This window comes from Triticum urartu, chromosome 1A (genome assembly GCF_056163025.1).
Source record: "Triticum urartu cultivar PI428250 chromosome 1A, HENAU_Tu73, whole genome shotgun sequence".
Taxonomy (NCBI): Eukaryota; Viridiplantae; Streptophyta; class Magnoliopsida; order Poales; family Poaceae; genus Triticum; species Triticum urartu.
The window spans coordinates 5,403,899-5,417,730 of record NC_141873.1 but is presented as its reverse complement, the minus strand read 5'-3'; the positions used below and the strand labels follow the sequence as shown (position 1 = coordinate 5,417,730).

Sequence of the window (13,832 nt, the reverse complement as noted above, 5' to 3'; positions counted from 1 at the left end):
ATCTTCTAAATCAGACCAAGCATTCATGATCAGATATGGATGGCCTTTATTTTGTGATGGCAAGCAGACGTAGAAAAGTCTGATTACACACACCTAATCGTGAAGAAAACCATGTGTGAGGATGGACTGCGCTCGACCACTCGGCTCCAAATATTATCTCCTTGGCGTTGCTAACCCACGTAACGGATTGACGGGTCACAGCACATGGAGTGTTGCACCACCACCATCGATTTGAACCATCAATCCACCATCTCCTCGGTTTCTCCGTATTAGAATTGTTGATGTATAATATGCTGCCTAGTCTTTTTTATCAGATCGGTCTTTTGATTACATTGGCTAAAGCATGCATTTCTATGGAATCAGAGCTAAGAGGTCTTGAGTTCAAGACCCGGCTGGCGCAATTATATTGCAGCCCACTTTCGGTCCACATTTAGGCCTGAGGGAGCCACACATGAGGGGGAGTGTTGACGTATAATGTGCTGCGTAGTCTCTTCCATCAGATCGGTCTTTTGGTTGCATTGGCTAGAGCATGCACTTCTACAAGAACCAATAAGCACAACTCCTCCGTCACAGCAAGAAAACACACCACTCCTCGTCCAAGCCATGGAGGCCGCCATGATCCCCTTGATCAAGAAGCTCGGCGGCCTACTCGCGGACAAGAACAACCTGGAGACACACGTGAGGAACAACGTCAAATCTCTGATCACGGAGTTGGAGATGATGCACGCCGTTCTACACAAGATTGGGGCCAAGCCGGCCGAGCAGTTCGACGAGCATGTCCTCATCTGGGGAGGCAAACTGAGGGACCTCTCCTACCATATGGAGGACGCCATCGACGCTTTCATCGTGCGCGTGGAGAAGCACGGCCATGACCGTGGCTCCACCAACATGAAGAATAGAGTTAAGAAGTTCCTCAGAAAGACCACCAAACTGTTTACCAAGGGTAAGGCTTTTCATCAAATCTCTGATGCCATCGAAGAAGCTAAGTGGGTCGCCAAGGAGTTGGGCGACCTGCGCGAAAGGTATATCCTTGACGCGCAGGACAACGAGAGGGGCGATGCCATTGATCCCCGCTTGAAAGCCGTGTACAAAGATGTCACGGAGCTTGTTGGGATAGATCACGTAAGAGATGAGCTGATCAAGAAGCTGTGTGACGGCAATGAGAGGTCCAAGGACCAATTAAGGACAATGTCTATTGTTGGATTTGGCGGACAGGGCAAGACAACTCTGGCAAAAGCAATGTATGACAAGATCAAAGTGCAGTTTGACAGTGTAGCTTTTGTTTCCGTTTCTCGGAATCCTGACATGACCAAGATTTTCAAGAAGATCTTATATGTGTTAGGTTGATCTCTCTCCCATTCGGATGAGCGCTGATGAAACAGCGGAGATATCCCTCTACTTGTTGATTGACGCGCTCTGTTTGCCCGTCAGTCTAGGGATGCTGACCAGAACTCATTCGAAGTTTGATTCCTGTTCTGTTGCAGAATTCCTTCCAGAAGGAGCTAGTGAAAATTGGATCACGGTCTGACACCAATGACAACGGCAACCCATGAAGACGGTACACCCGATCCAAAAAGGCCTCTGCTACTGTGCTGGCTGTGTAAGGGTGTTTCAGAGCAATGAAAATGGCCATACTTGGATAGTTTTTCAATGACCACTAGCACACAGTTGAACTGTCGAGACGGAGGCAACCCTTCAATGAAATCCATCGTCATCATTTCCCACGATTGTGAGGGTATTGGTAGTGGCTGCAGTAACCCTGGGTATGGCACTCGCTCCGGTTTAGCCAGTTGACAAATTTCAAACTGTTGCAGAGCAGTTTTGATCATGGTTTTCATATTCTTCCAATAAAAGAGTTGAGAAATTCTTCTGAATGTTACTGGAAAACCAGAGTGGCCACCAGCTGAGCTAGCATGCAGATTAACAATTATCCTTTTCTGCAACTGTTCATCTAGACCAATCCAGATCCTCTTCTTATATCGTAGGAGCTCATAATGTAATGAGAATTTCGGACCAGCATTAGGAGCAATAGTCAATTTTCTATATGATTGCCTGAGTGGTCGTGTCAGGTGAGTAGCTGTGTATGATTTCTTGTATCCATGCTGGCTAAACTGAAGATAACATGTAACAGTCAGCTGATGGATGTGGTCGACGAGAAAGGGCATCTGCAGCTCGATTATCAGCTCCCTTCCTGTATACAATCTTGTAATTCAACCCCATCAGTTTAGTGAGTGCTTTTTGCTGCCAAGCTGTATGCAATCTTTGTTCTGTCAAGCTGACTAAGGCCCTCTGACCAGTGATTATCTGAAATTCTTTGAGTTGCAAATAGGAGCGTCATTGTTCTATAGCTAGCAAGATGGCCAAGAACTCTTTTTCATATACTGAGAGAGTTTGATTTCGTGGCCCCAAGGCCTTGCTGACAAAAGCAAGAGGATGCCTTCGTGCATTAATGCTGCACCAATACCACAGTCACTAGCATCAGTCTCAACAGTGAACACCTTTTTGAAATCTGGCAAGGCCAGTACTGGAGCAGTTATAAGTGCATTTTTCAGGGTTTGGAAAGCTGTTTCCTCAATGCTTGTCCACACAAATATGTTACCCTTGCGCAGAAGATTGGTTAATGGTTTGCAATCACACCAAAATGGCGAATAAATTTCCTGTAATATCCTGCCAATCCCAAGAAACTTCTGACCTCCTTAACAGAAAAAGGTGCTGGCCACTGTTCAATTGTACTGATCTTTTCTGGGTCTGTTGACACACCATCTTTGCTAATGATGTGGCCCAGATAAAGCAATTTTTGAGATGCAAACTCACATTTTGATATCTTGAAATACCACTGATCTCTCCTGAGCACTTGCAACACTCTTCTGACATGCTGGATATGTTGTTGCAGAGTTTTGCTGAAAATGAGAATATCATCAAAGAATACTAGCACAAAGAATCTCAACATTTCTGGCTCCTGAGATAAGGTAACATTCATTGCTCCCTGGAATGTGTTAGGTGCACCAGTAAGACCATAGCCCACCACTCTAAATTCAAAGTGACCATGATGTGTTTTGAAGGCAGTTTTGTATTCTTCACCAGGGGCTAGTCTGATCTGATGATACCCATCCCTAAGATCAAGTTTGGTAAACCATTGAGCTCCATGTAGTTCATCCAGCAACTCATCTATTACTGGCATAGGAAAATTTCCCTTTATAGTGATTGCATTCAAATGCCTATAGTCCACAACCAATCTCCAAGTATGATCCTTCTTTTTGACCAGCAGGATGGGAGAAGAGAAGGGGTTGTTGCTTCTTCTAATTACTCCAGAGTCCAGCATTTCCTGAATTTGTTTTTCAACCTCATCTTTTAATTCAGGTGCCAATCTGTAAGGTTTGAGAGAAAAGGGCCTAGCACCAGGTATGAGAGGAATAGAATGATCACATGCTCTTTCTGGGGGAAGTCCCACTGGAATGGAGAAAACATCCTGATACTCCTCAATCAACTCCTGAATCTCTGGTATCACCTTAGCTGCATTTTCAGCAGTCACCACTGACAGTTCAATGATGGTGTAAGCAAACTCAATTGGTGCTGCTCCTTGCAATGTTACTGTCCTTCCATTAACAGCAAATGACATCCACTTTTGATCCCAGTCAACTGTCATTGGACTATACCTTGATAGCCACTCCATTCCTAAAATTCCATCATAACAACTAAGAGATAAAACTATGAGATCATGTTCAAACAGATTTCCTTGCACTGACAACTGACATTTTGGAATGTAGCTGCAGCAGCTCATTATTCCTCCATTTGCTACCCTGACCTTAATTGCTGTACATTCCTGTATGCCTGGTAGTTTTGCAGCTGTGGCAGTATCTACAAATGAATGTGTACTACCAGAGTCCACCAAAAAAAATTCTGCTGTCCATTGATATTGACCATCAGTTGGAATGCCTTTCTTTTGGACGTTTTTCATTCTGCCGCTTCTGATAATGCCATAAGATTGACTTCCTCATCATCAGTTTCAGAACCATTACTGCCGGTGCATTGGAAAAACTCGACCATCTCTTGCACAACATGTAAGGACACTGCCTGTTTACATTGATGATCCCTGCCCCACTTTTCTCCACACATGAAGCATAGTCCCTTGGCCTTGCGGTATGCTCGAAGAGCAGCCCATTTATCTTCACCAGCATTTGGTTTATGAGTTTCCGAGGATTTGGTAGGCAGTGCTTTGTTTTGAGTTGCTGAAATGGTTGACTGTTGTCTCCTGACTGCCTGACCCACTTGAGGAGAAGAGCTTGTTAGTGATTCATGCAGAAGTGCGAGATCGTAAGTTGCATCCAAGTCTTGGGGCTGATGTAGAGCAACCATCGTTCTGACTGCAGGATTTAATAAATCAATGAACTTTGTGACATAGTGAACAGACTCAGGCACAGCCTCATATGCTGATAATTGATCATATAACTCAGCGAACTGTTCTACATACTCCTCCACAGTGCCAAGTTGAGATATACTGTGAAATTTCCGCACCAGCGCCTGATGCTGACTGCGACCAAAACGGCACTGCAACAACCTGCAGAATTCCTCCCACGACGCATCCGGAACCCTGCGCTGCACAGATTCCAGCCATCTAGCTACTGGCCCTTCAAACATAGTGGAAGCAAACTATATCCACAACTGACGGGGCATTCCACACATGTTGAAGTAATCTTCACATCTCGTTTGCCATAGCCTCGGATTAGTTCCATCGAACCGAGGCAAGTCAATGCGAGGACCGAAACCGAATTGCTCAGTATTTTCTCAGTGAATTTCAGAGTAACGAGGTGATTGGACTGGGTTGATCTCTGATCTCATACCTCTGGCTGGACGAGGAACATAAGGAACGTGATCCTTCCCCATGGCAGGCGGGGCTGAGCGGCTGCCCTCCACCCCTCCCTCACCACTGCCCATCTGGGCCGGACTTGCTTGCTGGCGGCTGCCCATGGACGACGAGGTAGAGGTCGGTGGTCGCTCCATTCCGGCACGGATCTCATCCATGTCGACCCCGGTCGACATCTTGAGGTCGTTGATCCGCGTCGTCAGATCACCCACGATGGAGCGCATCGACTTCGACGCCTCCTCATCCTGTCGCTTGAACCGAACGTCGAGGGACTCCGCCAATTCGGCCTTGAGGAACTCGTACACCGTCTTCGTCGCCAGCGACATGTTCTCCATGATTTCTCGGCGGCGCCGCAAATCTCGTCGCATGCGGGTGGTGGCTCGGAACTTGTTGCGCCAGGATCTGTAGCTCTGATGCCAATTGTAAGCACCAATTGGTTCTCTCTCGAATTATACTCTCTATTGCTTACAGGATCCGAATTTGAATCTGAGGAAGGAAGAACAAGGAAGCAACACACGCCAGTCACACGCTATCCTATCCAGCCGGCCGAAGCCGTTCCTTCCGCCCACCCGTTACAAGCATCACTGTTACACTTATACCCTGGTCTACCGGACCCATTCTGGCCCAAATAACCGAGCAGGCTGCTTCTGGTTCCTCCTGGGCCGGGCCTTGTAGCTGCTTGCCGGTTCGCCCTGTAGCGGATCACATCTTGTCGGGGTAGTGGTCGTAGAGTCGCTGACAACCAAGGTCACCTCTTCTTAGCCTCTTCTTGTCTTCTCCGCGATTCATGTGAGAAAAGCGCCGTTATTTCAATCTGAAGAAGTAATATTCTTGTTCCATTCCAGTGCTCTGCATGCAGCAGATGGCAAATGCTTTTGCTCCCTGAACTAGTTAGTGCCTGGCAAATGCAGTTGCACAGCAGCAGAAAAGGAGAATCCACGTGTTTGTGTTGCACTTGATTGACACTTGTACCTACTCTGTTTTACTTACTGAATTAATGAACAGCTGATCATCACTTTTTATTTTTATGACGTTTCCTTTTTTTTCTGCGCTGAACTATCCTAGCTCGATATAGACTGCATGTCAGTACTACATAATAAACATCACAGCAACATACTAGACTAGCTAGCTAGCAGCTCTGTTTTTTTTCGATAAACGGTGGATTTTATTGGCTCAAAATGAAGTATCAAAAGGATATAAATATAATGAGCACACACCTGGCCTCTACATATCTAGAATGCATACAGCCAACACCAACACACACAAAAACTCGCCGGCGGATAGCAAAGTCTTGTAAGACCAAAGCTATGCATGGGCAATGCAAAAAAGAAAAAGAACCCCAATGCGATCCGATCCATGATCGACAATAGTACTTTTCATATGATCTGCTGGACACTACTTGCATTACTCGTGTGACATATATGCTCTGAATTTTGTGAAGAGTGCCTTTATTGACCTGAATTATCTCAGGTTGTCTCTCTGAACTGAACATCAGTTAAGCTGAAGCTATTCCACAGAAACAGCTGGTGACAAGTGCCTTTATTGACCTGAATTATCTCAGGTTGGTTATAGGATGAAAAGAAGGGGGCTATACAAGTTCAGAAATCACATCAAAAGAAACCAATTCTGAAGCGTCCGGACAAGACCGTTTAGCTTCCTTAAACAAAATCACCAGGTTTTCTTTTTCAGGATTGCCAACATAAAACCATGCACATTACCAAAGCCTGAATGTCTTCATTTATGTGCTATTCCACGGAAACTGCATCTAGTGACTATTGCTGCTGATGCTAGAATATAAATAAATTCACTCTAGCAGAAGATCGTCAGGCTGTACCACATTTTGTCAATTTAATTAAGACACTCGTACAGGCCTTCGGATAAGTGCTGGCCTGATTATTTTGCTTAGTAGACTGAACTCAAATGACCACCAAAAGAAGCTTCAGAAAGCAATCCTGAAAAATGAGAGTAGCCTGAACCAGATGCTTGCGTGCGGTTTAGCTTCATGAAATAAAAGTACAGTCTCTCTTTTCAAGGAACAATATGCACAATAGTGCAAGGTTTCAGAATTCAGATTCTTGAGCAGACACCTCCAATATTATCATTTGAGGTCAATGACCCCACTCATCAGAATGTGCTGATGAACAACTCTTGATGGTTGAAACTTGAAAGAAACCAGATTTTCAGATTCTAGCATCCCACCTATAATAAGCCTGTCGCCGGCCGGACTGACAGTAGCTTTCTTCAGGAACAAACGGTATAATATTACAAGATTTTCATTTCTTATATGACCAGGCAACGGGTTGAAGGGCCTTGTTGTTGAAGACAAGCAACTAGTACGTAACTGGGTCAAGCAGAGCATGAACACACGCCTCAAGGAATCAGAAGCAGAGATGAAACCAGCAGATCCTGACGGGCAAAAGGAATCACCACAATAGTAATAAACTCGAGAACAAGACATTTATCCTGCTCATTGACATACTGAATAAATCGTAGGGTTCGTCAAATCTGAATAAATCGTAGGCGAGGTACATACCAGAGAGCTGCATAAGCGAGGTACAAACAAGGCAGCAAAGAGGAATACAGTCTTGACAGACAACACACTCGAATCACACGAATGGACAGAACAAATCTCAACTTGTAAACCATGCACCTCCCTGCTTCATGCACATTCCCTTCGCCGTCTTGCTCAGGCCTAAATCGCTTCAGGGGCATGAGAAGGGCCTTCTGAGGACGCTGACGAATTACTGACCAAATATATAACCAGAGTTAGCCACGGACTGTAATAATTAATTACGGAAGAAAAACAAGGCAGCAAAGGGGATTACACTTACAGCCTTACATGCGTGGGCGAAATATTTTCATGGGGATGTGCTTTATCTTAAGCCAGTTTGGATCTCCTACTGTTTGACAACCCTTCATCAGCTCATCATGGCAGTGATAAAGTTCAAACTTCAACAGAGACCGGGGCAGTGCTGGAAGCGACCGGATATTCTTGCATCCAATGATCTCCAGTGTCTCGAGCGATGTGAGGTGCTCCATTTTGCCTGCTAAGGTGTCCCAGTCGCACCACCCAATTCTGAGGTTACGAAGATGAGGGAAACCCACAAGTTGAGGACCAGGTCCCAGTTGGCTGCAGTGACATAATTCAAGTATTTGCAGGCCCTTTGGGCCACCGTTCAGCTTACCCACTATCCAATCTGGGTACCTTGAGCCACTGTAGAACCAGATAGACAGTTTTTCAAGCCCCACAGGAGGGCACAAGGCCTCAAGTACCTCTGCTTCAACTTCTGCAGTGCGCCGACAGAACAGTAGTGTCAGTTCCATGAGCCTTTCCTTGGCAGCTAGATTGGCTTCAAGAGCTTCCTCCTTGCTTTTAACATCTCCAAGGCCAATGATCCGCAGCCTGCCACGAATCTTGTTTAGGTCCCTAAGCTGCTTTATCTCATAACCCTGTCGATTCATTACTACGAAGTCTGATACTGTTTGAAGTGAGCTTAGCCTGCCTATGTTAGGAAAGTTCACGTCCAGGCATAATATGTGCCGCAAGTTGGTAAGGTCAGAAAATGTAAATTCCGAAATTTCGCCTTCACCAAAATCTAGCAGCTGGATATGGACAAGTTTAGCTAGTGTGCATGGTAAAACAACCTTGCATTGGCGACTTTTCGGGAAAGCTAGATAGCGGAGGTGCTTTAACTGAATAATGGATTCTGGGACCAATAACTTATCACTGGGATTGCTGATTCGACGTCTCTGGTAGAAATCAATGGCCAGTACCCGCAACTTCAGCAGACTCATGCATATACTCTCAAGGACCTTTTCCTCAACTGGTGTATCCCATGCAACAACATTGATGATGAGAGTGCGTAAATTTTCCAATCCAATGACATTCTCAGTAATCAATTCTGCATTATATGTCTCAACAAAAAGATGTCGGACATCTCGAGGGACATCTCCTTTCCAGCCTTCTCCTCTATGGCCCCTTTCATTCTCGATTCTGAAGCAATCACTTCCAGCGACCTTGTTTACTAAATCATGCAGCAGATCATGAATTGTAAAGCAATCAGTATTAGAACCCTCCATCAGCGACCTTGTTCCTTTTGGTTGCAGAAATGAGCATGACACTAACTCTTGAATGTAGCCCTCGGCTACATCTTCCATCTCCTCTATTGCATAACTGGTCTTTACAAACCCTTGTGCTATCCAGAGGCGGACTAATTGGTCTTTTTCCAGTTGGAATCTTCTGGGGAAAATATTGCAGAATTCAAAGCATCGCCTGATGTCCGGATTAAGCTGCTGATAGCTCCACCAAAGAGCATCCATGGTGTCATTCAACATGTCAAGCTTTGCAACATTTTTCCAAAAACTGATATTTGGGTTTGCCCCAAGCCGTCCTGCAACTGTTACTGCTGCAATAGGTGATCGGTGTAGTTTTTTGGCAATCTCTCTCCCAACTTGTTCAAATTCTTTAAGGGCAATACTTTTACAACTTAGCGCATAATGCATAAACATCGTCAAGTACTGATCCTCATCCAAATCAGGCATTTCAATAAGTTTATCGGCACACAGAGCTCCAGCTGCTTCTTTTGTTCGAGCCGTCACCAGGATTTTGCTCCCTTTCAACCCAACATTGAGTGGAGAGATTAGTTCCTCCAGTTGTTGGTCATTCTTGTTCTTCACCCAGAGATCATCCAATATCAACAAGAAACGTTTGCCACGCAATGCTTCCTTCAACTTTTTGTTTAGTCCCCTATGATCTGAAATACCAGAGAGACTATCTTGGCTAATATCCTTCAGCATTTCTTGAAATATATCCTCCACACTGAAAGTCTCTGACACATGAATACACATGATAGTGTCGAAAAGTTTCTCCTCCTTGCATTCCTCCTTTATGTAATCTCGAATATATCCTGCAAAGGTAGTCTTCCCGGACCCTGCAACGCCATAGATGCCAATCACAGAGTAACATGGACTATAGCTTGGTGCATCACCCTGTGGTATCTCACGCAGCCTTGCCATGATATCATCACGCAACGCCTCTCGACCAAATACCTCCCGCTTGCTAGCAGCTCCAAGTTCTCTCCTGTTTTTGTTGGCAATATCTTTTGGTGTGCTGTTGCCTGCCACACCCAAGAGTGGTGACTTCTTCACTTCACTGACGGTGTTTTCCACCTGCTGTATCCTTTTCTTCAATTTCAATCTTGACATAGCAGTAAAGAATACATCTAACATATCAAATAAGGAGGCATTCTCCTGAAAGTAGCAAAATATTAGACGAGTATGTCAGTCACATAAATATTGGACAGTCGTCCTTGAGCTTTTACATGTACATAGAATGCATATGAAATGAAGAGCCGATGGAGTTGGTGATGAAATTGGGTGTACCTGACATTTTTTGATGCCAACCACTTGGTATGACCAGTCTCTGTAAAAGCAGGCAGCCTCAAAGACATGAGCTAACCAGCTGTATAGTGATGTACCACAGTTCTTGAACAAGTCAAACGAGGTGCACAAGCTAGAGAGCCACCGCACATTGCCGGAGGCCTCAGCATTGGTAGTCACCGGAATATCAATAATCACTGGAAGTGGCTTGTTTGTGATGGCGGCACTGTTATTCGCCGGAATGGGCTCCTCTGACCTGGGTCTGGGTAGGAGGAACAAAGACAAGGAGCTTTCCCGTGCCCACTGCAGCAGACGAGCTGATTTTGTCCGGCCGATGCGTGCAATCTGGATGCAGCACCCTTTGAAGAGGGCAATGCAGACGGCGAAAGCGCGGCGGAGCCGATGCCAGCACCTGACGCCAATCTTGTCTTGGGAATCGTCGGAGATGTCTTCGGCATCCTCGAGAGCGTGCCTGAGCATGGCGGCCATCTTGTCCAGCGCGTCCAAATCGGTTTTCACTCTATTCCCTCTCTGCATCATCCTCTCCTGATCCACGGCTCTCATCGTCTTCTTCAGCTCCGGGATGATGTGGATCTCCAGCTCCCGGAGCTTCTGCGAGGCGTCGAAGCCGAGGCAGGCAAGGACCTTGGGCAGGAGCAAGGTGATGACGGGAGACAGCAGCCAGCCAAGCACGGCCACGATCTCCGCAGCTTTCCATTCCAAATCAGCCGCCATGGAAACGGAGTGCTTTTGCTGCGGACGAAGAGTGAACAGTATGAAATTGGGGAATTTTCTACCGGTGAGAGCAGCGGTTTGTAAAGAGAGGCGATGTACGGTTGGTTACCTTGTTGACGACGCCGACGGCGCCGTCGCCGGTGCCGGTGCAGGTGGCGGCGGCGGCTGGGGTTTACTGTTGACGGGATCTGGGACTGATTTCGCTGCGAAAAGGGGATCTCTTTCTTACCGGGGACCGCGAGGCAGCCTCACGTACGGTCGAAGGAGATGCTCGCCGCCGCCGATGTTGCCGAAAAGGCGCTCCGGAGTACCAGTTGCCAATAATGTCGCCGTCCGCCGGCCTGGAGGGTCTCCGGTGGAGGTCTGGCTGGGGTTCGGGAGGATAAGCCTTTACCTACATGGTTGAGGAGGAGGAACGAGGAAGGCGTCCGCCGTACGGGCGCGGTGGATGGCGGCAAGGGGGGTCGCCGGCGGGTTTAGAGCTGCGGGGCTCAGGTTCTTGGCGTGGGGAGAGAGGAATGCGCGTGGAGGGTCCGGAACAGGGTAGCGGCTCGACCTGGACGGAGGCTTTTTCTTTGCCTTTTCTTCAGAGCTTTTCTAGGGCATCTGCACCGCGCAACCTCTAAATTTCCTCCCGCATTTCACGGATATGAATGTAAGAAAACGCCATTCAATCATAGCCATATAGATTTTAAACTTTTTTTCAACAATCGAATCAAATTCGTGTAAACAAGGTAGATATTATATAAACATGACGAATTTCAAGGCGTTCAGCCAGCACTCAGTTATCCGTCAGCGCTTAAAAAGGGTATAAAGTCGTCACCATCTTTCCTCTTACCTAGTTGTTAATGATGTCCTGAACCAAAGGGTACTCACCAAAATAAATCAGTTTGGCAGAACCTTGCGCCGCTAACGTCGTCGCTCTTCTCGGTGAGGCTGCTCACCAGCATACGAATGAGAACCCATTTTTTCTATGTTCCTGGCCCGGTTCGATGTGTTTGGTAAGCCCAACACATTTTCATTATAGCTTTACATTTCAGCCCTCGTTTGCAACGCACCAATACAAATACACCAACTCCTAAAAAACACAAAACACACCAGAAAAAAAGAATGTTCCCTAAAAAAGAGGAGAAAAAAACATATGTGGAAGACACGAGAAAAAAAATATGACCCTTTTATATGTTGAAGAAAGAAATTAAGACCCATGTTGAAGAAAGAAAAACACAAAAATCAGTATACAATGGTTAAACTTCTCATATACAACATTTTTTAAGTACATAACATAGCTTAAGCAATCCGATAAAAGTTTCGAACAGAAAGATAACACCATCATAGTGAACGGCAGGAGCGACAACTCAGTCCTCGCTTAGTTGTCTCTCCACTATTCCCTTCTCCTGGACCGCATGCCGTGATTGTCCATATCGCTTCACTGAAAAAATGTAGGTAAATTTCATCCTATGGTAGTAGGAATAATTATTCTAGTTAAATGGTGGATCTATATGGTTGGCTGAGATCCTAAGTCTCAAATAATATAGTTAGTATTATATGTGGACAAAATCAAGCATGTTTAACTAAAATACTGTGGGTGTGCTAGTCATGTCTCAAGCGTTCAAATGAAAGGTCCCTCCAAGTGACAGTAGAAGGTGTGTGAGTCTTGTCAAGTCTGTTTATTCATGTGTGTGATCATCCAAGAGGAATTATGGATCTCCGAGTGACCAAGTTTGTGAAGGTTCGGAAGTCACCTGAAGACTTACCACGAGTGATTGGACGAGGTCTGTGTGACCTTAGTTCAAGGAGAATACGGTGAGGACTTGGTGTCCTGAGCTGCGTGCTCAGCGACTGGGTGTCCGGGACTGGGTGTCCTCGAGTTTAAATACTCAGCCGCTCCAATCAGATGTACAACTGAGACAGCAGTTGGAACTGGTCTACCAAATCATTGTCTTCACCAAGCTAACTGGTTCTATTTCCTCAACTCTTTCATTTCCTCATTACTGTGTTGAGTGTTTGTTCATGTTTGTGTTTGAAGACTTTGACTGAAGACTTTATTTATTTCCTCAGTTCAATTTCTTCAGTCTGTTTGTCTTCATCTTGTGTTATCCTGTGATTACGCTTTCTGTACTCTGTGCTTGTCTTCATTTCATCATGATGACTATGCTAGTTTTCTGTTATGCTTACTTTTGAGTACTTATTCCGCTGCAAGTAGTTCTTCGCTAAGGAATTTACTTATCGGAAAATTCCTCAGTGAAGAATTCATAAAAATCGCCTATTCACCCCCCTCTAGTCGATATAACGCACTTTCAAAAATGTATCGTGGGATGCGAAACGGTTTGAGCGGCAAAACCGAACATTTGGATAAGATTAGTTTTAAAGTTCCGTTCGCAATTTCTTTAGCTGATAAGGACACAGTGAAGATTTTGAACGAGTTTCAAATAGAACGCACATGAAGAATTTGTGAATAGATTGGGTTGAGTATAGCATAGAGGGGGAAGGGTCCGATCACATTCACTTAGCAGAAAAACCAACATGAAGAATTAGCCATAAGTGAATGCTGTATATATAGCCAATGAAGAAAAATGACGGAACAAGTGAAGATTTTGAAAACTTGAAGAATTTGAACAACTGAGGAATTTCACGAAACGGAGGAAAAACTCAAATTGAAGATTTTCAAATTTTGGTGGTGGCGTGACCCACCGTATAAGAATGATTATTTCAGACACTGCGTACAATTGTCGTAGGGTTCTGAGAATCAAATTCTTCGTTAATTTCTTCACACTTAGAGTGTTATTCTTCATTGACTGAAGAAAAACGTTTCTTCTTGTGTTGCACATCTAAGTCATCAATTTTGCATAAGTGT

At 45.3% G+C, this 13,832-nt stretch overlaps 2 protein-coding genes and 1 pseudogene across 5 annotated transcripts; 1 reads left to right on the top strand and 2 right to left on the bottom strand.

Annotated features, from left to right (window-relative positions):
• The first annotated feature begins 603 nt into the window (after window positions 1-603).
• LOC125540963 (disease resistance protein PIK6-NP-like) lies at window positions 604-1,347 on the top strand. The gene has a single exon (XM_048704480.2). The coding sequence runs from the start codon at window positions 604-606 to the stop codon at window positions 1,345-1,347; it is 744 nt and encodes a 247-aa protein (XP_048560437.2).
• Window positions 1,348-2,617: 1,270 nt separating this feature from the next.
• LOC147988191 (uncharacterized) lies at window positions 2,618-5,199 on the bottom strand (annotated as a pseudogene).
• A 924-nt stretch (window positions 5,200-6,123) lies between these two features.
• LOC125541466 (disease resistance protein RGA2) lies at window positions 6,124-11,559 on the bottom strand. 4 transcript variants are annotated; one of them, XR_015615848.1, is made up of 5 exons: window positions 11,088-11,559; window positions 10,247-10,996; window positions 7,704-10,114; window positions 7,398-7,608; window positions 6,124-7,327 (listed from the first exon to the last, which is right to left on the bottom strand). XR_015615848.1 is itself a non-coding variant. In XM_087543363.1 (4 exons), the coding sequence occupies exons 2-4, from the start codon at window positions 10,976-10,978 to the stop codon at window positions 7,557-7,559; spliced, it is 3,195 nt and encodes a 1,064-aa protein (XP_087399489.1). In that variant the 5' UTR covers window positions 10,979-10,996; window positions 11,088-11,559; the 3' UTR covers window positions 7,329-7,556. The 4 variants fall into 4 exon arrangements, 2 of the variants coding, with proteins under 2 accessions (XP_087399489.1, XP_087399497.1); XR_015615847.1 differs by having other exon boundaries at window positions 6,125-7,270; XM_087543363.1 differs by lacking the exon at window positions 6,124-7,327 and having other exon boundaries at window positions 7,329-7,608.
• Window positions 11,560-13,832: the final 2,273 nt, after the last annotated feature.